At 40.4% G+C, this 24,611-nt stretch overlaps 1 protein-coding gene across 2 annotated transcripts in view; it reads right to left on the reverse strand.

Annotated features, from left to right (window-relative positions):
- Positions 1-5,055: 5,055 nt before the first annotated feature.
- Positions 5,056-24,611, reverse strand: part of Trim9 (E3 ubiquitin-protein ligase Trim9) — a 98,054-nt gene continuing 78,498 nt past the window's right edge. For both annotated transcript variants that reach the window (XM_071713586.1, XM_071713577.1), the window contains 4 exons: positions 14,890-15,062; positions 10,321-10,459; positions 9,003-9,233; positions 5,056-8,159 (listed from right to left, as the gene is read on the reverse strand). In XM_071713586.1, the coding sequence (XP_071569687.1) occupies positions 7,831-8,159; positions 9,003-9,233; positions 10,321-10,459; positions 14,890-15,062 (872 nt within the window). In that variant the 3' untranslated portion in view covers positions 5,056-7,830. The remainder of the gene's footprint in view (positions 8,160-9,002; positions 9,234-10,320; positions 10,460-14,889; positions 15,063-24,611) is intronic.

Consider the following 24,611-nt stretch of genomic DNA (forward strand, 5'->3'; position numbering starts at 1 on the left):
GAAATTGCGTTTCGAAACACCGTTCCTCTAATATCCCTGCCCGCCCATCCGCCGCGCCGCCGGAACGACAATTGTCGGCGACGTCGCGTCGTCGGCGAGGAAGGAAGGGTTAACCTGATGGCTCGCGATCTCTCTTCGAAAGGCGTAATCGTAATTACGCGGCTCTCGCGGCAACGTTCCGCTGTTAATCGCGTGCTTTTCAGAAATGTTTCTCGCGCAGCTTGGTAAAGAAACGAATTGTTGAATGCTGAAAAAAGAGAGCCACATAATTTAATTCACTCTTTATTCGTAAACTTATTTTTTCCTCCGTTAATTTGCATTCTTATACGGAAAATATATGATAATGTCCGCAATATGTTAATCCAGAGGCAACATCTTAATCTGAGACTGCACTTTAAAACTGACAGTTAACTTAAATATAAAAATGTAATATATAATATAAAAGAACACAGTTACATTAAAACATATTGAGCAAGAGAATTTATAGTTTCAAACTTACGCTCTCTTTTTCTGCAAAGCGACTTTATGTCTTTTCGCCAGTTTAGCGATGTCATAAATTCGACACATTATTTATCGACAAGAAAAATTTTGAAGGAGCGCATGTAATGATACCCTTATAAAATACCTGAAATATTGAAGTCACAGACAGCCGGGAGTTCCCGAGTCTACGGCTGATGACGTTAATGAAGCACTTTAGACTCCGCGAATTACGTCGGACACGCACAGATATTCCACCGAGATACTCTTTGCGACCTCGCGGAGCTTAAAAGCCACCGTAAGTTCGGCGTCGCGCCGCCGCCGGCCGCCGCCGCCGAAAAGCTCCCCGTCGTTGCTTATTTAAATTTTCATGGTCCTAACTGCAGTAAAAATACTTCCTTACCATCGGCTTAACTCTTGAAGATATGTACCCGACACTCCCCCTGGATCGATACCGCCCAGGTACATATTTATGAGCGTAATGCTGAATTATTGCGAGATTCCTTGAGAACTCAGTTACGAAGCTCTAAAGTCTGCGCGGCGCGGCGATGACTAAAATAGTTAAAGCCGCGGCTTAAAGAAGAAGCGGAGAGAAGAAAAACTCTGCGCCACGATAACCACTAATTAATAATAATTTAGATTTTAGAATAAAAATATGACTGTTAAAATGTCTCGCATCATTAGTGTTTTTTAATACATTAATATACTTTCCAAATCGGAATAAAATAAGCAGGGATGTTTGAATTTATCTAAATTTTAAATTAGCGTAAATCTTTCGCTCACAGCGATAAAATTCTTTATAAAATTATAATAAATTTTGATACACACACATTAGATATCCTGTATACGGTTATGTGATCTATGACAGTATTATCGTGTGCAAAATAATTAAATATAGAAATGACATCGACTGCGCTTTTCCTGATAGAACTTTTCTAAACAAAGCTTCACTTTTTTCTGTCTGCTTCAAATCGACTGGGTCTTTATCGAAGAAGATCGTCGTATTAGGAGGTTCCTTGGTACAAGTCTAACGAACCCCTCGGAAGGTTCTCTCCACATCTTTTTCATCTCCTTCGTTTTTTTTTTAATAGGCTCGTCGATGGAGGGTACGCACGGCTACGCGATTAGGCGACCCTCCTGTACGCTTCGATGATCACGCACGAACGCGGCGGTCCTGCTTAATCTCGCGGGGATAAATAAGAGATCGTGCGCGGGAGAGGAACAGGTCGCGAACAGGGAGTTAAGCGACGTGCCCGGGCCCTCTTCCTCGTCCTCCGGATCGAAACGAGCGTCACGTTTCCACGCTCCACGTCCCGAGAATTCGGGCCATTACCAGCCAGAGGGCAGAGATAGCACACGGACCGCCGAAAAGAAGCTGGATTTACTACGTCCCGGCAGATGGCCGTAATTTTTTTCTCCTTCTGTGCGGCCTACCGCGAATAAAACTAAACGGAAACGTGCGTTTCCCTTGTTTTTACCATTTTCGTCGTTATGTAGGGCTATACATTGGGTTACCGCTCGCGGAAAGTGTAACAATAGACTAAGTGAGTCCTTGTTAACCATTGAAGAATTTGTACACGCTACAACTTGGAGGCGAAAATTATTTGGAAAATATCTCATTTTCTCTCAAAAGGGATGATTTTAAAAATGACATGAGATGGTATAGTATATAATCTTTTTTATTTAATTATTTACTAGTAAAACACTGTTAAATATTAAAGAAAATGAAATTTAAACCACACAATACCTTGAGTTGAATAACAGTTTGTTATTTTTAACTACCATATGTGTAGAAATTTATTATTTTAACACAAAACAGTATTATTTTAACTCCATTGATTTAGTTAAATTAATAATATATTGAGTAAGAGCAGTGGTGACCTATAGGAATGGTTAAAAATAACTCAAATTAAGTATAATTTAATACTACGAATTTAACAGTAAAAATTCAAGAAAAACTCTCTGGATTGAAATTACATAAGTTAAAATTAATATTTTCTGAGATTCAGAATATATTCTGAGAGTCAAATATTTTTTGAGATAGTTTTAATCATAATTTTAATGGAATTACTATTAATTACTATTAAGTTAATAATTCTCAATCAAGTGTTCTTTGTACGGTACGGCAGTCTTGTTTCATACGCGGGATACCTCATTAGTTCCGTGTAACACGAAAGGGTTTTGTAATTAGACGTAAAAGCGGAAAGTTTAACCCGGTACATGTAACTTACACTGCAGTGGGATACGGATAATAAGGCGCTGCAATTTTACTAGCGTTTCACACAATCCCCCTGAATCCGCGCGGAACATTTTGAGGAGCGCGAATTTACACGCGCGACGACGTGTAATGGGATACTTTTATTTAATAAGGATAAGAAGATTTTTCGTCGTTACATAAATCTGCGCTGTTATAACACGTATATGTATGTGGTCGCCGATTCTCTCCGAGACTAACTTTTAAGCTCGCGCAAGCCGCAGTATACTTTTCTCAAAGGAGGAACGTAAAAAAGCAGAACTTCTATACTTCTGAAATCCCCGTTGCGTTATTGTCAACGAGCGAGTAGAATACATGGACTTACTTACCACTTCCTAGTCCAGAACTCGATATCCTTCCGCAGCGTGACTTGCGTTAAATATCTTCATGGAAGATTACTTCGGATTAAAATTTCGTAGGAGTGCATTCCCTAATCAGTTTGGAAGCGGAATGTTTTTAGAATAAATCCGATCAAATGCAATTCTTTACGTAATTTATAAATTTGTAACATTAAGCATCTTGGCTACTTAAAAAATTTAAACAAAAGCTGAACCTTAAAACTTTTTTTTTTTTTTTGAAAATAAAGTACTCTTAAAATTATCAGAGGAACGTTCCACTAGTCATTATTTTTAAAGCTTGATTTATTAAATATTATTTAATTTTCAAAATAAAACTTTGTAATATAATATTATATACCTTGGCCTAAATTTCTTCGAAGAGCGGCTTCGCTTGAACTTCGTCGAGAATTAACGTTCTGAAACTTTGTTCTTTACCAAATATTCTATACAGATAATTATATTATAACGACGAGTTATGCCAATCATGTTCGTAAAACACCGATATTGAACTCACTTTTTCCCATCTCTTTAGGGAGAAACGATTCTAGGTAATAATAACAATATTCTGAAAGAGTCTTTTTCGCGCGACATTCGACGCTTCTTTTTTTTTCTTTCTACTTTAACCCCCAACTTATAGCCACGACCATCTTTCTTCCCAACAGCACTGCCGGCTGTAATTTGTGGGGGACAAGAACTTCCCGGAGAGGCATTGAACAACTTTTATAATGTTTTTTGCGTGCCGTAAACCGATGTGATCTTAACTTTTTCCCATATTATCGCTTTTCTGAAGATTATATGGGTGCGCAAAAAAGATAAAACAGGAATTATCTTTCTTTTGACGCGGTTTCGCGACATTACTGAGCAAACTCCAAACAACTAAAGATATTTTTTAAGACGAGTTTAAACAAGAAAGATAAAAACATAAAGGCGAAAAAGTATATCGTAACGCTTCGCAATTTAGATAACCGCCTGTCTTTGCATACAATCTTGTTGAATAATTTTTATAAACCCTGAATTGTGTCTTATTTTGATTTCTTTATAAATGCAGCGATTTCCTAAATGTTACATCATTATACAAATGCCAGAACATTTCTCAAATACTCTCGTTCACGACTTCATTGAAACAGGAAAGCGCCATCGGGAGAGCGACAAAAAGACCGCTACATCCTGTACGAAACGACAGGCTGGAAAAAAGAAGACGAAAATCGATTAGCTCTAAGCGCGGTCGCGCGACTTCGTCCTTCCTCCAATCTCCGAATCGAATCAAGCGCCGTGCTTGAACGAACTTACGGCGCGCACAGACGATATAAAATAACGCCCGAAGGGGGAAAAATGATCCCGTACCGCAGCCATAGCCGCGACAGCTAATTGCATTCGTTAAAGGGGCCCGCCCAGACCGCGTTAGTGCTTTCTTCGCCGAGCGGGGGGCACTCTCTCCTTCTCTCGGACCACTCGCCGCCCTCTTTGCTTCCTTTTTTTTTCCCTTCATCCCCCAGACTATACGCACCGCGCGCCGCTCTCCGTCGGTCTTTTCCTCCGCCGTTCGGCCACTCGTCGCAATTTGCGGGAGCCGGCGCAATGGCGAGAGAACTTCCTGAAGAGGTGTTGCGAAAGTTTCGGATCAAATGAATGAAAAACGGCGCGGAGAAGAAGGGGAGAAAGCGGAAGGAGAACAGTGGGTGGATTATTGCACAAGGGCGTCGATTCGCGAATCTTCTGACTTCTCTTGAAGTCTCAAAAACTCCAAGTACTACGCGAATTTCTATTTCACGAAAATTGAATAAATATATAACGTCGCAAATATTAATAACATACGTAACATTATGAAAAATAATGTTTAACGTTTATCAGAGGATCTTTTTGGTCCTGTATTTTCCTCCAATATTCTGCGGAGAATCTCCAAGTACCTTAATCCACCGCTGGGAGGGAAGAACGAGTCGAAGGGGAGAATCGCGAGGGGTTACACGAATATGGCACGTCGTGGCGGGCGTTTTCGTTGCGTTTTATTGATCCGATACAGTCGTAAATGGTACAATCGGCAAATTCATCGACGGTACAATCGATATAGTTATATGTATATATACACTTATGTACATGACGCCGAAAGGCGCGCGCTCGCTCGCATGCTCGCGTGCTCGCAGAAACGACGCCCGGCGGCAGAATAATGCTTCCGGGTTATCGTTACGTCGGAATATAACGGCGAGAACGAACACGGAGTGTCCTATGACTCCTGACCGTCGAGAGATACAAAGTCGTAAAAAAAAACCAGCGGGGGATGGATTGGACGCGGATGCGAAAGGGGGAAAGTGAAGGAAACGACGGAGCGAGGGTGGCGAAACGGAGAGGATGGGGTGTGTCGATTGGGTCTCTATCGAAAGACTAGAAAAACGTATACTCGTTATTGTACACTAAAGCCGCGGCAGCATTATTTTTATACGCCTTATCTGTCTATACGCTTTAATTGGAGCTTAACGCCTACAACGCGATTACACTTATACGTGTGTCGATATGGATAATGGGTGGACGATCGAGCGCGATCCGTCGATCGCGCGTGCAGGACGGAGGAAATCCGTCCGGTCAGCGTGTCCCGGCGCGGACGCTTTCGATCCTTCGTCCCGTAGGATAATTGTCCAGGCCTTACCGCGGTGCCGATCCTTCCTCTGTCTCTCATCGTCGTCGATCGCGCGCCGCGTCAGCATTCGACCGGAAGCCCGACGCGCTCGCGATTTCCGCACGGTCATTAACTGTTTCAGCACCGAGCTGAATTGAATTGCGCTAACTCCTGTTTCGATCAATTTCACTCGGCGGATGGAAAAAGCGCGCGTCTCATTGTATTTTCCGAGAGATAAGTCGTCGAACGTCAATTATACAGATTTTTTTAATGCATTTACCGCGAAAGAAGCGTGTCTCTCGAAAAACGATGTAATATTTTCCTCTCGTAAAAACCACCATCAAATTATTGCATTATAAAAAATGTAAAGATTCTCAAAAATTTTCCTTAATCTTACCCTCATGGCGAGCGAGGTTCTGCTGTGTTCTTTAACAGATCGTTGAAGGTGGACGCTTGCTGTATGACGGCAGATGCTGAAAGAGTTAATTACACGATCGACAGAAACTAGTACCGCCCGGTGGGACTGATCGTCGAGTTTCTTTACTGGCTATCCGGAGCACGCTGCGGGAAAGGCTACATCGAGGTCCTTCCCGATGCCGTGTGTCCTTCTTCGCGCATCCCGACTCGACTCTACTTTCTCCAAAGAAGTTCTCAAGAACCGCTGCCCCGTCGAGGATATCGAGAAAGGTTGCCAGGTTCGGGCGAGACGCTATTTCTCGCTCGTGCGTCTCTATCTCTCTATCGAGTGATGAATTCCAAGAGAGACTCCTCTCTTATTCCTCCGTTCTCCCGACGCGATCTCTCGGACCGACCGATTGATCGATTTCTACTCGAACACGGTCTTCGACAAAGTTTATCGGCGACGATACTTGGCTCTTTGCTAATGGACGTCTCCTCGCTTCCGAGGGCCGGTCTGTTCCATCTTCGGTTAAGTGTCCAGCAATTTCTCCCACGCCTCTCTTTCGGGATCGCAGCATCGGGCTGTAGCGTGGACAGGAAACTCAAGTTAATTGACCGAAGGTCGGAGAGGCATCCGATCCTCAAAAGCGCGTCAAGTTTTTATCGAGGTTGTTCTTCGAGAAAACGAATTTAGGAAGCGCGTAGGAAAAAATATTTTCTTTTTCGTTTTTAATATAAAGTACGGTATGAATAGAAAATGGGCTGATTTTCAGCGGAGGGAGTTTTATCTTAGCCTTCGTGACCTCCTATTTCCCTACGGGAGATATTTATTTATGAATTGCGTGTCGTGTGTGCGTGAGTTATGTCAGTCTCGTTAATTATTCGGGGGATAAAGTGACTTTTCACTCTTCGAGAGTGATTTTACGCTACGCTCTGTACGTTTCGAAAACGTACGCGCGATTCTATTGACATTATTGGTGGTTTCGTTTAACACGATTATCGATCGCGTGCGGACGAGATAGGAAAGTATAAATCCTAACTAGAGTCTGGATTCTAAGTTTCAGTTTCTCAAACAAGGCGGATTCAAAAGGGTCCGCGGTTAGGCGCCTCCCTCGGAAACCTTCTCGCCAAAGTTTCTGGACCTGTTGAATCGTTATTCCTCGTGGAACCCGCTTATATTCAGACAAACGGCGCGAGGCGAATTTTGCCCGGATCAACATCCCCAGGGATCATGTATTTCTCAATTATAAATAAATAAGAAAAACATATTCCTATTTAACATATCAAATTTAGAACATAAAATACGTGCTAACAATTGCGTGGAAAATACTCCCGCAAAAAATATATACTTCTAAAATAAATAGCAAAATATTCAGAAAAAAAATATTGCGTCTCTGAATCCCTGAAGAGATCAAACCGCTCTCGTTTCGCCGCACAATATTGCGGAAGAACCAAAGTGTCCTCGTTAACATTATGACATCTCGGAGCGATTTCGGACGCTTTTATATATATTATTTCATAACGCTTTGTACCAAGCAGAATAATAGAAAACGGATTACGATCTCAATGGCTCTAAACATATTCAAAAAGTCTACCGATCAGTTAACGTCGACCGGGCTCTCCTCGACAATCTTCTCCAGCAGCTGGCCCGACTCAAAGTCCCTGCACCTGTCCGTGGCGCACATTATTATCGGGCCTAAAGGCGAGCCGATCTCCTGCGGCAGACCTTTCTTGAGGACGTTGAGGTACCCCTAGCTCTGAACCATATCGCTAACGTACTCCTCGTGAAGCGCGAGGAGATGACGCGGCACGTCGAGTGCGGTGTGAAGCGTCACGGTTACGCCGCGATTCAGACTGATCGCCGGATAAAAGACGCCGTAGAGATCGCGGAAGGCGATGCCGCCCTGCGGCTGATCGTTGACGAAGAAGCGTAGCGTGTGCGTGGTGTCCAGGTCGAGGAGAACGCCGACGGTCGAGCCTTGCTGTACTCCGCCCTCCGTGCGTTGTGCGTGACCGCCGCCGTGCATGAACCACGACCGCTGCCGGTCTATGTACATGCTCCAGCCTTTGTCGTCCTTGCCTGTGAGCAAAATGAGTCGCGATGATTGGTGAATCGCCTTCAGAGTGAATAGTCTAACTGGATTTCATTACAGACTGTATGCCATATAAACGATGATATGACAGTCAACTTGTTAGATGTGTTGAAAACGTCAGAAATTATTTGCGTAATTTAGGAATATTTAAAATCTCATTAATAACAACAACAGTAATAGCGGAGATGATGTTTTTGATATTTAATGTAATTTTTTACTCGTTTATTATAAAATAATGAGACAGATGAAACGAATAGTTATCATTAAGCGTATTAGTTGACGCGGAAAATATTCTTAAAGTGTTCTAAAACAATTGTAAGAAGAAAATAGAATACGTGACACGACTACTACAGACTAATCCCAATTAATAATAAATTCCCGTTGTGTTTATTAAGCAGCACGCGATATCGATTTTCGGATTTTATCAGTTCTAAGAGCATTGACCCGGTTTCCACGTGTCCAAGGGTTAAAGTACCCTGCTCTTCCAGGATGTTGCACAACCGCGGTCGCGCACTTTGCGATCTCGGTCGAATCTCTTAGCCGTCGTTTTCTCTCATCCGGAGCGATGTATAGAGACAAAAGCAGACAGAGACGAAAAAAAGAAAGACAGAAAGCGGAGAGAAGGCGGGAGGAAGAAAGAGAGAAATACGTGGAAAATACGGTACATACGTCTCTCGCCTCCGAATTTCCGAACAAACCGGGGGATCTTCGGGGTGTACCGGGTGGCGCATGAATATTTCATCGGGGCCGGATAAACCGCACGATATTTTCCGCAGAGGGGAGAAACAAGAGAAGAGGAGCGGAGAGGCAAGAGGCCTGGAGATACTTACCCAGCATCTGATCGCGCGACACATCCGCCCGGGCGATACCGAAGGCCGGATCGGTGTCACTGTGGTATCGATCTAGGGTCAGCTCCCAGTAGTGCACGCCCCGCGAGAAGCCGACGCTCGAGAGGACCACGCGGTGCTCGTAGCCCTCGCAGGACGCGCTCATCGCGTCCTCGGATATGGAAACTTCCTGCGGTATGCCGGCCGCGCCGGTCGCCCACGAGAACCACGCCACTGCGGGACCAGAGAGAGGACCAACGTTTCGTTGTACAGAGCATCGATTAATATTCCGCGGACTCGAATCCGCAAGCACGCTTAACGAACTACACGTTTCAGGATATCGGGCGTTGGGTTATCGAGTGCCTGGGTTATTGGGAATTCGACGTCGCCGCGCCGCATCGCGCTCTCGATGTTAATAACGACGTGACAGGATTGTGGAATCTTAATATGAGGGAAAGGAGAATGGGGGATCTGATTTTCTGTGCGGCCAAATAATTTAAGAATTTGATATGGAAAGTCGACGTGACGCGACTGCGGGAACTGTGTATATGCAAAAAGGAAGGGATGTTTTATCTTTCGCGGTGTGTTAAATAATTTAAAACTTTGATATGGAATTTCCTAACGTCGCGCGATTGTTGAAGTTTAATACCGAACTACCGCCCGACGAATATTACGTTACGGCCCGGGAATACGAAAGGGAAAGAATTCTTTTCTTTCTCTGAATCTTTACGTATTAATATTACATTTAGAAAAATAAAGAGATATAAATAAGAGATTAAAATTCAGCATAAAAAACTGATCCAGCGGAATACAGGCGACGAGGATTTTAGATTAGATTACAAGTAATTCGATCTGTCGAATCTATTAGTCGATTCACGATTTCAAGAAATGAAGATGGAACATTTAACTCTCCGCGGTGCTGTGAATAATTTAAGCACTTCCGTGGTAGAATTGGTATAGGTATATGGTAATAACAAAACGAAATTTTAGGCGGATCCATTTCCTCTCGGAACTAGCGCAGAGGTAAAAATGTCTCCTCGGAGTCATTTGTAATTGTCGCCCGCATTATTCCGCAAACGCCACGCGGATGGGCATTCTATCGCGGCTATTTCTGGTGCGTCCACCGTCTATCTCATCGATCACGCGATCGTGCCGTGAAAAAAAAAAAAGAAAATACGCGCGGCTGGAAAATCGACGTCGGTTACGATCGTTCGTCTTCCACGCGACACCGACGCCGATTTTCCACCCGAGGCCTCCGCGCGCGCGCGCGCGCGCCTTGCTCAGGAAACCGTGAAGAAAAAAAGGAGAAAAGCTCTCTCACCCTCGGCGGTCTGAAGGCCGATCAGCTCCGAGTACTCGCCCTCGCCAGCGCTGTTAAAGGCCCGCACCCTGGCGTTGTAGAGCGAGTTGAAGTGCAGCCCGTCTACCGTGCAAATGGTCTCGCGGCCACAGTACACCTCCTGCGAATCAGATTTCAAACGGGACATTCGTGAATTTGCGGGTTGCAGTTGTAGCCGGATAACCTATCCTATTAATCAGGGGAGAAAATAATTTGAGCGGAAATAAGGATTACATTAAAAAAGGATATTTACTCTTTGGAAACGCAGGAAATATTCGATAGCGTAAAATTCTATAAAGATATATGTTACTACTTCTATACCACAATAATTATAATAGAAATCTTTCTAATGAATAACTATGTAAAATACGCAACATATAATTTACAAAAATTACTATTTTACTATTTTAAAATAATAACAAATTAGAAATCCTTAAAAATATAGGAACAATTAAATCAATTTATGTAGGAAAATCGAATATTTCAACTTCCACATATTGAGTAATTACTATTGACAAATATATGACAAATATATGACAAATTGAAATGTCTAACTCGGCACGAAAATTCTCATTCACTGTGACGAGCGAGTATTGACGTTGCTCGTCTCAGTGGTGGATAAACGAAAATTGTGGATAAAGAGCGGAGTTTACCTGTCATGTCGACTTTCCTGAAAGAACCATCAAGATAGCATCGATTGGTCGACCGACAGATAAGCAAGCACGAAACACGTTATTAGATTTAACACCGGAATAAAAGTCTCGTAAAACCGACGAGAGAGAAACATTATGATACAAATAACTTTCCTTCGACAGTTACTTTTCCTTTTTAATATATCATTTTCGATACAATTTTTATTGTTTATTATGCAGGTGTCTTGATAACAAAAATGCGATTATCAACTAACTTTAAATATAAGAACCTATACAAAACTAATAATAAAGAAAAATAATATAATAATAGAAAAATGTTTGCTAGAATTTGTCAAGTTTCTTTAGTTTCTGTATGAATCAGAAATTAAATTCTTGCAAATCTTACATTTTCTCTAAATAAAAATCACACAGAACAAGGGAAATTAATTCCGTGAATTTTCCGACAAATCAGATCCTTATTCGTCAAAAGAGCTTTTGCGATTCCTGCTGCGAGAGCTCGATGAGTGACAGCGCAGGAACGGAAACCAGAGACCGGGAAACCCGAGGCATCGTGTGCCGCGCGAACGAGCTCGATTTAAATATTAAAAGGAGAAGGATGGACCGCGCTATCCCGATGGCCGCCGAGAGGAACTGGCGATAGGTCGGACGAGGGGCGGCAGAAAGGACGAGGAGAGCGCCGGCAACGAGGACGATTTATATTCGCGGTATCGCTCCGTTCGTTAACGAGCGCCATATCGCAACGCCGCCGGTGCATTATTAACAAAGCATGAAAATTTAGACGCGCGATTTACAAGGCCGACCCGAAGCACGTTTGTGCGAACGGAAATTCATACGCGGCGTGGCGATATACCTGTTATTCTCGTTGATTTTACCGCGGATTTAATATTATATATTCTTCCGTGCAAGCCATTTGAAGGGTGAAATCTTCATGAAAGACCAGAAGGATTGATACAACACTGTTAAATATTAAAGGAAATTAAATTTGAACCACACAATACCTTGAGTTAAATAATATTTTGTTATTTTTAATTATCATGTGTGTCGAAATTTATTATTTTAACACAAAACAGTATTATTTTAACTCCATGTGTTTAGTTAAATTAACACTGTTTCAGTTAAATTAACTATTGAGTGACGACCTATAATAGTTAAAAATGATTCAAATTGAGTGTCAATTTGACACTATGAATTTAATAGTGAATCTCGTAATAAAACTACTTTAATAATGCATTGTAAATACAAAATTATCATAAATATAAAATCGATTAAATCAATCACGAAATTTACATTAAATTGAATACATTTATATGCGGGAAGGAACGAAGTCTTTCTCCTTACACATATTTAATTTTTCTAACTTAAATGAGCTTTAATTTATGTCGCGTGGCACACAAATATTTGAAAGAATTGAATCCAATGATATTAAAATAATTCCGTGTAAAAATGCTAAGCTTTATAATATTATTCTCTCTTTCACTTCGTGCAATTTTATTTCCTCTTACGTTGGCAAAAGACAAAACCCTATAATACTCTACGACCGCCGGTAAATTGCCTCACATTAATATCGTGGATTATGTGGCAAACGACGGTTCGAACTGCCGTCATTTGATAAAAACTTCTAATGAACGGGACGATATCGCTGGGAGCAATTAATAATTGCCATCGCCCAAGAGGATCGCTCATTTCTCACTGTAAGCCCGGAATCTTGGAGAGTTATAGACTTCAATTAACGCTCTCAATACCGAATACCGAATCTTCATTTACCAGAGAAAGAACTTTAGTTCACAAACCGTTTCTTAATTCACGTATGACATACTGGCTTAAAAAAAAAGTTAGATTCAAACTCTTATAAACCACGTACAATTTCCTTATCAGACAATTACAGATATTATCGCCCATTTAGGACGCCGCCAAATGAATTAATGTAGGCGCCATTAAACTGCCTTTATTCGGCGCGCTAATCTCCAAATTTTTCAAACTCGCGCCCACGAATTCGCGCTCCACGAGGCTGCCTTTTAATACCGACTTTTATGTCACGGCTCACGCGCGCTACTTAGGCTGAATTATTAGCGGTAATCGCGTTTCAGGGTGCCCGCTGCCACCCGCGTTTACGATCAATAAAACGCGAAAGACGGCGTTTCGAGTCCGACCGAGTGGAGACCGGTCCGAGAATAAATGCGACGAACGACCTCGCTGATCCGGAAACGCGCTCCGAATGGATACGTGGCCGACCCTTCACGAAGAGCAGTATTCCGCGCGCGAGCGATTCGTTCCGGTACAACGTACCGTAACAAAAATCTGTACGGAAAAAAAAATAAACTTTACGGACGATCGGCATTAATATTCATTTCGCGGCGCGGAGGGACAAATTCTCAACAAAGAGGGCTTTTATGATCCTGACGTTTTTTCTGATCCCCTTCGCGCTTCGATGTCATGTCGGCCGATGGCCGGTATTATCCTTCGGTAAATTGAAAGGCGGATTTTATACGTCTCATCCCCCGTAAAGTTTTATTAAACGCTCGTATCCGGGAATCACTCCTCATATAAGATTCATTTTGATGTCCATTGCGTGTAATATACATATATTATTCTATGGGACGAAAATTGTAGCAATGAAACGTGAACCAAGGCTGAACGACGACGATAAAATTATATATGGTCATTTTTGTGTGCATAACATAGCCCAGAAATAATAACGAACAAATGTTTAACATGATAATATTAGAAAGTTTAAAAAGAATTTTATTTAAATCTCTCTTGGTTAATAAAATAATAGCTATTAAATCTGGAAGATCAAGAGGATATTTTCGGTTTCTAGAAGAGATTCTGGCAACCAATTTTGCACAAGTGCAAGTAATGTGTGCAATGTAACTAAAAATTTAAAAATTAGCCGACAAGAAAGCTACTGTAGAATTTTAACGAATGCACATTTCACAGACAAACTTACATCTCTTTTCCCTCGGGTTACACCGTCACGTTTAGTTCAACATACACAACGATTCTTTTAGAGTTTCCTGCCACGTTCGTGCAACTCGTCCTTCTTTTTATACTATTTTTACGCTACGAGTAACTTCCTTTTATCTGAGGGAGAAAATCTCGTCTTAACTTTTCGAGAGAGAACCTGACGGACAGTCTCTCACGTTCAATAAAATTAGTATCACTTTTCAATAATATTTTATTAAAACTGTTGTATAAATCATGTTAATTTTCATACATAACAATCGGTAAACATTTTTTCCAAGTATTGTAACTTCTCTTTGTAATTCGGTTCCTTTTAAAAGCAGAATAAATTCTTATCCGTTTAAACAATCACAAATCCGTTTCTCCATTCTGCTTTCAAAAGAAATCGTGTCCGAAAGAGAAGTTACGGGACACTTGGGAAAAAATATTTACCACAAGAAAATTGACGCGTTGCTTTCAAGATTTCCGTGGGAGAAATAACAGACGTCAAATATTATTTAATGCCAGCGGGTCTCTCTCTTCTTCTCTCTCTCTCTCTCTCTCTCTCTCTCTCTCTCTCTCTCTCTCTCTCTCTCTCTCTCTCTCTCTCTCTCGGTATCATCTCGTCCGCGCCGGATCGGAGAACAATTCCACGGAAGACATCGTGAGAACGTCAAAGTGTCCCCCATTGTTGGGGCAAAGTCGTATCGCCGTCGTCGAGGGATGATACGGCCGATGGAGAGAAACGCGACGAAGAAACACCGGAACCGGACGTCGCGTCGGCAAAGAAACGAGAACGATGGAGGGTCCGACGAGTGTCATCGAAAAATTCGCGGGCGATCTCGAGAAAGCCTCCGAGAGATCCGAGCTTAGCGTACGATAGCGTGTCTTCTCTCTCGCCGACACATATACGAGGGGAGTACAATTTTCTTCGGGATATACGGAGATGTTTACTCACCCTGAACTCTCCGCCGCAGCCGTCGTCCAGCTCCAAGAGATATCCCTCGATGGCGGGGCCCCTCTGTCCGGCGCAGCCCATAATTCCGTGGCCAGGTGGCGGCTGCCAGGCAACGGTGACGCTGTTGTTCTCGGCGCTACACTCTTCGGGGATCAGTAAAGGCGCTCCGGGTGCTGGAAATGCGTACGTCGAGACGGTTTAACAGCGCTCCGCGTTATTGTAATTGTCAGCGTTGCATGGAAACGCGGGAGTAAAGTAATGTTAGATATTTTATCTTTTGAGGGCGCACGAGACTCCCCGATCCCTTGGGGAGTTTGGAATTAATTCTAACAACGATAATTGCAGTAATCTTTTCGCGATAATTCGAGATATTAATTATTGTATTGAATATATGAAGATAAATAAAATTTGAGATTTTTCTTTGATTAATTTGAAAACTCTTCTAATGCGGTAACGTAAAGAACACTTCGCTCGTGTGACGGAAAAGTAGACACAGTTACTTTGAAGTTGTCTCGTAAAAATAAAATTATAAGCAGACTATAAATTAGTTGTTGTACTTGCTTAAGGACGGAAGCTTCCAATACTGAAATTTTCTACTTCGGTAAAACTTTGTACACACTTAAGAAGTTCCCCGGGTAAGTAACTAAACATTTCGTATTTTCGTAACGAAAGGATTGAGGTAAAGGCATTTAACTTCGGAGATTTCCAGCCAACAAAGTTTGCTTGTAAATCATTTTACAAGTGAATAAGCTTATATAAATAAGTGGAAAGTTGTCATGCAAATAGATTAAAATGAAATGAATGGGAAAAAGAAAAATCTCTGATAAAATTATGATGAGTGTGCGTATATGTATAGGTATGTAATAACACATATTTGTATATATATAATAAATTGATATAACAATCGAATAAGATACAAGCCGTTTTCGGTCTAAGCTTAGATCTTAGGCAGCTCAATATTAATTTTTCCGTTATTATTAATAATACATATATATTCCAACTTTTTACTGCGCGCCGATCACAGCCGGACTTGAAACACAGTTATCGTTGGAACATTAAAAACCCTTTCCTCCCCACAATTAGATCGACGCGATTTAATAATTTAAAAACTGTAAAGAATTTATTGCGAAAAATATTACCTCAGCCAGGATATATACGGAAAAAATTAATATTGAGCTGCCTATTATAAGATCTAAGCTTAGACCGAAAACGGCTTGTATCTTATTCGATTGTGTATCATAGCGATCTTGTTTTCTCTTATTATAAATTGATATAAAATCGTGAATTAAAAACATCGTGAAGAGAGTAAAGTAAATTCACACATTGGCGATTTCATTTGACAGTTTTAATTACCGCCAGTTAACTTCGATATAATATGAATTGAAATCGCGCTGGGTATTTGGCTCCAATCCGATTTGCCTGGAAGTCGGCTTGCCGATGATGACCTTCGGCAGCAATAATTTCACAATTTAAACAGGCTTCGGACTGCCGAATTTGCCGCGAATTTCCTAACGACGCCGACGGACGGAACTTGGTCGTTGCCGCGCGACCGCACGATTCTATTCGACTCTGACTGCCTAGGGTACAAAGTTGAAGCCGCGGAAATTACAGCGGCGCTATCCAGATTTCTGTCCCGCAGAAATGTATTGAGCTGCCGATGCAGAGCTCCATATCTCAATTTGTCAAATCGATCGGAATATAACGTATAAATTCCTCGACAGAACGCTGAAATCGAATTGATCCTTCGTATTGGAACCTAGCAAAATTAGTAGCTAATATTAATTTCTCTTGAAGTTGTAATATTACAGTATAAAAGAAATATTTTAAATGTCCACAAACGTTTTGTTTCAAGTAAAGTACCGCAGTAAAAGATGCTAATACGCCATTATACATATCGCACTCCGAGAAGAATACTGCAGTCACAAATTCACAATTTTCAGGAGAGAGAAAAAACTAATTTAACACAATTTTTTTAAATTGTAAGATAACTAACGCAATTACAATTACGATATTCTATTACAATAAAACTTATACTGAATAACTTTAAATGAATAACGATACTTTTACCCTGTATAGCGGATTTCGCATATGTATAATAGACTTGTGAGGCTATTGCAACACGTACACGGAGAGAATTTTCTCTTAAAATTTACCCTGAAATCATGGTAGTTGTGGGACAACATGTACCACCAAGAATTTTATGCGAGCTATTCTGATTAATATCTACCATAATAAAAAATATTAATATCTAAAATATTACACTATTTTTATTGATATTAATATCTATTACATTAAAATATAAAATATGTTTGATTAATTTTACTAAAATATATCTAGGAAACTAAAATATATCTAGGAAATTTCAATAATGTTTCAAAATTCACCAATCTGCTTGGTAATTTTTATCACGTTGTTTGTAAAATGTCTTTTGTATATTTTAAAAATTCCTTGGTTGCCAAGTTGTCCCAAGTTTGTAGTAAATTTAAGGATGAAATATAACAAAAAATTCTCTCCGTGTAGGTAACATTTTACTTTTTATGGATTTAACTCAAAACCGAAATTCTTTGAATCGCGACAGTATTCTTCTCGAGGCGTGACGCGTTTCTTCTCGCGGGAGATTACATTAATTCATTTGATAAATCAATGCTCTGTGCGTTACTTTCGCCGTAAAAGAGCGATCGTTCGGGGCGATACTAATCACGTTGGACCGGGCGTTCATTACGGACCGCGCAAATGTTAGAGATAGTCCGCTTTCAAGAGCGTTACCGCTGTAGGCGATCGTTGATGCTTCTACATGCAATTATCTGGCTTTCAGTGGAAGCTCGCTGCCGCCCCGCCGCGTCGCGACGCGGGTCGTCGGCTCGTCGGTGAACTTGTTGGCATGCTAATAAACCAAAAGCATTTCCTCTCGGTGCCCGTTGCCCGCTGGCGGCATGCGGTTTCGCGCAAACTTATCTCTCGAAAACGTGCTCTCACGACACGGTGCCCGTCGACTTCCCGTCCGTTTCGGTCGTCGATTCGGGATGCGCTGGCAGCATAATCCGATCGGACGGTCGCCGCCGCGACCGGGGAGTAAACACGCGCCAAAAAGGCGAAAGACGGGAAAGGCCGAGGTTTGGCAAACACGTAGCGATGTGCAGTCGGATAAAAAGAGACGTGTCCCGAAAGTTACCCGCGATGGCCTTTTTGCCACGTGTTGGTGGATACTGTTGAGTTACAAAAACCGCGATCGAGCTTTTTGACAAAATTGTGTTGTACGGGGCGTCGCCGTCTCTACCGCATTTACTCTTTTAGTGACAATTTCTTCCGGCAATTCGAGATCAATTTTTACTTTTTACTTTTGCGATATAGCCCACGATGGAAATTATAACCGCTCAATTTTGATTATAAATCAGATAAAATCTGCTTTCTGGTAATGAATAAAAAGATAGACGAGTCAGTGATCGATAGCGATTGAAATCGTGATAAAAGAGCATGTATTTTTTTCGCAGAGCGAAAAGCGGAATTTCAATGGCGTCCCATGCATTCCATGTAGATGAAAAAATATTCTCTTCCATAATTTTCTGGAATAAAAAAGCCGTGGAAGCTGTGCGATTCCGCGCAAAACTAATCATCTTTCCGATTTCGGGCGAAATTGACTCGTGAATTCAATGATGTACGAAACTTAATACGTTTTTTCAACACATATGACGTAGGAAAAATCATATTTTTCCGTACAAAAGATAATATCTTTTGTACATTGCAGGGAAATATTATTTCACGCGTGGGATTAAAAAATGCAATTTTTGTGTGGAACTATGGGAATTTGAACAAACGTACCGCGATACATAAAAAGAAATAAAAAATAATCCATATAGTGCCGTCAATAAGAGAGATTCAATTTTATTTCAAAATATTGAATGTTCCGTTGTATCGCGACGCGAAAAGTCTTTAATAGTAAATTCGTTATATAATCAATTATATTGTAAAATTATATTGCTTAAAATTCAGATTTGTGAAATCACTTGTAGTTGACGGAAGTGAGTTTCGAGAGGTTGTATTCTAAAGTTTATAGATTAACTCTATTTCATATATATGTACAGACGCAGAATACTAGGAATAATGTTTCGCCTACTTGCAACGTCAAGGAAGACTTAACACGTGTATGCATAATTAACTGGCTTCGTGCTTAATAGCGAATCGTCACGGAGAGTTCAGCTGAGTATCCTTGGAGAGAGCCGTTTCGCTCTACGGCACGAGTGCTCTAAGGTCCCTGCGGTATTCGCATTATGAAATTAGGCTAATGGCACCGACGTTACATAACTATGTTCGGCGTCACACCGCCAGAGCTTTAATCCAAATTAAGATCGTCTTGAGAAACATTTATCATTTCATATTTCATTTCCAGTTAAATGGCAAACAAAAAGGAAACATTACTTTCCATTTGGAACACGTCGAATGAGCAGGAAGTTATAAATAACGACGTTCGTTTAAATACCGCGGGGTGATTCGAAAGTTTAATGGAACTAATAACTTTGCTAGTATAAAAATACAAAAAAAATGAGATAAGAAAAATATAACAAGGAGATTATTTTATCTGAAGTCATGGCGTAAGAGTTCGAGATTTAATTATCGGGACGATATATGTTAAGTGGAGATCGCATAATTCGCGTGACGTGCGACGCGCGACGTGACGAAAAATCGAAGAGAGAAAAGTCGTTTATGTCAAATAGGAAAAAGAGCGACGTGGCGTAGAATAAACTCACTTCGCTGTTTCACCCGCTTATCGCGATCCAAAAACTCGTGTAATCCGACATGGAACCTCGATGAAGCCGTTCGCACGGTAAATTCCATTGCACCACGCTCCGTCGCTCTATGTCGTCGACATTTACTATCGATTATCCTGGATTTCGTCGGATTTTACAACGGCGCTATCAACGTGCGAGTCCGTAATCTCTAGGTATCGTAGCCAGCCTGGACAGTTATTTATTATTACTTCTTTCGATATCGTCTCCAACATATATAGGTATATATTTTCTAATACGTCCTAACAGAGCGGTAAAGATTACCTAAAATGATTATTATCAACGTTTAATTAAATTTGGACGAATTAACAAACTCGGTACACCGATACTGAGATCGTAACGTTTTACGATCCGACCTAATAACGACAAGAATCCGGACGAAGCGCGAAGTGTAACGGTTACACCGCGGCGCGGCGCGGCGTCAATTAAAGCCGGCTAAAAGAGTCGTGAGGGGAACAGCGAGCGAAATATCGAACATCCGCCTTTTACGAGGGTGCGCTCGTAAAAGCGGGAATTAATGGGCAGGACAGGTGCACGCGAGTTACTCGAAGATCTCCGCTTCCGAAGGAGCGGCGCTCTCTTCGACCAGAGACGCGTGAAAACAACGTACGCGGATAAAAAAACTGTTACGCGGCCGCGCTCGTTTTACAGCTTTACAATGGGGTCCGACGTGAATCGACACACCGGCGAAACTTTATGCCCATATCGGAATGATTTATCGAACGGCGCGAGACGCGCCGCGCCACGCCACGCCGATATCCGATACATACAGAGTCTCTCTCTCCCTTTCTCTCTCGTTCATTCTGTTCTCTTTGTGAGGAAAACGTGGAAAAAGAGTGAACCGATAAGGGTTATACGGTGAAAGAGAGAGAGAGAGAGAAAGAGAGAGAAAGAAAAAGAGAGAGAGAGAGAGAATCATGACGAAGCGAAGAATGCGCCGATAGCCCGTTAAAATGTATCGCGTGCGAAATATATCTCGCTGATAAAACTTAGCGACAGGTGAAAATAAACTTCGCGGAGGATATATGGACGGTTCTCGACTCGGCGAAAAATGGTCTTCTCGCGAGACTCGACAGTGATCTTGACGAAGTTCGCTGAAGACGATCTTTCACGCTTCACTCCGAGCGCAGAAGCATTCTTGAAATAATCACGTTCGCTTCGGCACTTTCGTTTCTGGAAACGCGAGACAACTGTTTGTTCAAAAGAAGGAGTTTCCTCGCTTCTTTCAAACTCTTGACTTTCTTCGATTACCTATACTTTTGCATGATTTGACTTCGATACGGTGCGATAATTCCTTTTCTTTACATTACATTCGCAGATAGATGTATTTATTTCCTCACATATTTCTTTCTAGTAATTATGATAAAAGTTACAATATAAGATGAATAGAAAAGAGAAACTAGCAGACTTGACTTATGAAGTTTATTATTCCTTACTTCTTATTTAGGTAAATGATTAACTTTTCGAAGTCGTTATAAAGTTCATTATATATGTATAACATATTTTATAGAGAGAGAAAAGAGATTCTGAATTAATAATTAAAATAAAAAGTAAGGATTTTTTTTGTGAGAAAAAAACTAGACTTTAAATAAATATTAAATACGAAAGAATAGTTCAGTTTCTCTTTTCTGACTAAAAATATTTCTGAATAATATTACGTTTGTTTTATGACATTATGTAATATCCCATTCTTTTCTATCTCCATATATAGAGAAACTTAATTATACATCTTTTGAATAAAATATTCGCATTAAGAGCTCTGGTCGATATATGCTAACTATAGAACTTGGTTGCTAAGAGAAACACTGTTGTTTTTGTTAAAAGAACGGTCGTTGACGATAGAGCGCGATTGCAGCATCGCAGGCGCATAAATTAATGAGCGAATTAATCTGCCAGCGTCGAGGAGGTAGAATTCCCGTTTACCCATGTTATCTCGGCGAGACATACGTACGGGACATTAACGTCGCATTGTACGGTCGTCAGCCTCGTCCGCGACAAGCCCGCGTTTAATTTTCCGCCGGATGTCTAGACCGATTCTTCGCCCTCCTTTTTTATCCATAGTGGAAAGAAATCTATTGGGCCAAATAGGGAGAATATTGAGCGTCGATTTGCAAGAAATATCATGAAAATTGACGTTAAACTTTACAAGAAGCACAAGAATAACACTATCGATATTCATTCTCCGCTAAATCTCGCGATGAACAAAGAAAGAAATGCCATTTTCATTTTACATTCCTGTTACATTTACAGTAATCACAACACGCACGCGTCTAAAAGATGTTGAAAGGACATCATTACGATGTCATTTAGACAAGCGTGCTGTCTGGGATTGAGTGCACTGATTGCGAGTATGCATTCGCTTCTTCACGAAGATGTTAGTCATATTTTAATCTTTTGTAGCAAGAGAACTGTCTACTAATAAATAAATGCGTTAAAATCATAAATATTTATAATTTCCGTTTTGCCGCGCGTGGATGCAACTCTATTGTGATGGCCGCGTGTGCCCCTACCAAGATGGCAACGCGGCACTATACGCTAATTAGCCACGGGCAAACGCGCTTTCTCGCGAGCGTCTGGTCGCGTCAACAAAGTATATAAACAGATTCAGTGAAAATACTCATTACCCTCATCGATAGCTTCAACTAACAATAAGAGTCGAATTGGGCACATACTACTTGGTGTTCGCAGAGTCGCGACTGTATTTGGAAAAATCGAAAATGACAAGATCAGGTGTTTTCAATTTTGAAACTGCGGTAGTCTGGTCTGCAGCATTACAAATATTTCTATTGCACGTTATCGAAATTTATGACTGCATTAACATTTGACTACCTTGAAAATTGGAGAAATTTGGAGAATCATCATGGACATCATTTACAACCTTACGTTTCATTCTCTCCAACACGCGTCCACAAATTATAAAAGTGCAAATTGTAATTGATTAGGCATTCAAATTACGCACTTTTTATCTGGTTTGATGTGGGCAATACTATTAATTGTATTATATACAATTCAATGTCAGCGTGTATTGTATGAACATTTGTGACAGAATAGTCCTGTCCCGAGTAAGTGTAAAAATATTTTAAACAGGAATACTTACTCCATAATATAGTTCTCCTCTTTCGAGGTAGTCAAATGTCATGCAACCATAAATTTCAATAACGTGCAATAGAAATATTTGTAATGCTGCAGACCAGACTACCTCAGTTTCAAAATTGAAAACACCTCAGACTACCTCAGTTTCAAAATTGAAAACACCTGATCTTGTCATTTTGGTTTTTTTATGCTGTAAAAATAAAAAATAAAATGTCCTGTTAATTAGTGTTTTATTCAAGATGTCTTTTGACTCTTTGAACTTTTAGGCAACACGTGCAAGCGATAAAATTGATCGTTATACGATATTCGACTTTTCGATTCAAAATACAATTTATAATTCTGCATAAATCCATTGCATATTTTAATATGAAATAAGTAACAAATAATTTAAAAAATAGCTTGGAAGCAATTAAATAAATAATCTACATCTTTTAATTTAAATTATCAATCAATAAATATGTATAACAATACGGTGTCTGTAGTTTGTACACATGGAATCAAAAGTGCGTGAATTTGAACGCTTATGCCCATTTTCACCAATGTCGTTTAACTTGAACCTTAGTTCAATTCTCTTTGTCTCTTTCTAACAGTCTCCCTTAGAAACAAAGGGAGCTCTATCTTTGTTACTCATTACCAAAAAAGAAAGATAGAACGATGCTTGTGTTGACTTGTGTCGCTTGCTGGAAAGCTCCCAAAGAGTGAATTGAACTAAGGTTCAAGTTAAACGACGTTGGTGAAAACGGGCATTAATGGAACATATTCGAAAAGCCTGTTTTTTGTTTAAATATTCACGCATCATAAATTGATAGTTATTTCATATTTGACATATTAAATAAAATATTATCTCTAATTACTTAGATTATTATTTACATATAAATATTCGATGTACATTAAATGTGGAATAACAGTTTGTGATACGTGCAAGAGTTCTTAAACAGGAAGCACGTGACGCGTGAATATTTGTAAATAAATAAAAAACATAACTAACTACTTAGCATTTATAATAATCGAATAAATAAGGGACTTTTGATAATTAAATTAATAAGAGACAAGTAAAAAAGGGGCTCTTAGAGTCGCGGTTGACGGTGCGTGAATTGATCGTGAGTGAACGTTATATCGATCTTTAATAACTAATATAAGGTACAAAATTAGAAATCAAACGTATATTTTAACATGCAGCTTTAAGCATTGAGTTATAAAACGAAATACGATAAGACGCACGAATTCCGCGACAAACTTTTAATTTCAGAATAGCCCGGTCGCCTTTAAAATCACGGGAGCAGATAATAACGAGATTTAGTGGCGGCCCGAGAAATCCAGCAATTTTTTTCGTGTCATAAAACTCGAGATATCGCACGCCGCAATAAAGTCGAAATTTAAAAATGCGAAGCACCTGTTCGCGGAAATATCGACGACTCATCGTCGTTCATCTTCGATTGCTTGTCTCTCCCTCGTCTCAATATGACAGAATTTTTATGTTCAATTAAGTTCGTTCCGCCGAAATCGAAATGGCGCCGGGCGCGCGCACATAACGGCCTCGTAAAATACGAAAATGAATTTCGCATTTTTACTTTGCTCGTTCACCGTCGTTGTAAGCTGTTAAACAGCTGTTACAATTACGATTGTAAATTTTCCAATTTTCGTTCCACAGCTTCGTGCAAACTAAATTTGTTAATTAACGATAGTTAATTAATGATAAGTACACATTATTCTCATTTCTCAGTCTTCGACTTTCCAATTTCTTGTAAATTTTAAATAAAATAAAATAAAATAAAACACAAATAAAATAAAATATAAAACTTCTTAAGAAACTGAAAAGAAAAGAATAATATTTATTGACCTTGT

The sequence above is a fragment of the Temnothorax nylanderi genome, unplaced genomic scaffold (assembly GCF_030848795.1).
Source record: "Temnothorax nylanderi isolate EJ_2023f unplaced genomic scaffold, tnyl_v1.0 TNYL_tig0005_pilon, whole genome shotgun sequence".
Classification (NCBI taxonomy): domain Eukaryota; kingdom Metazoa; phylum Arthropoda; class Insecta; order Hymenoptera; family Formicidae; genus Temnothorax; species Temnothorax nylanderi.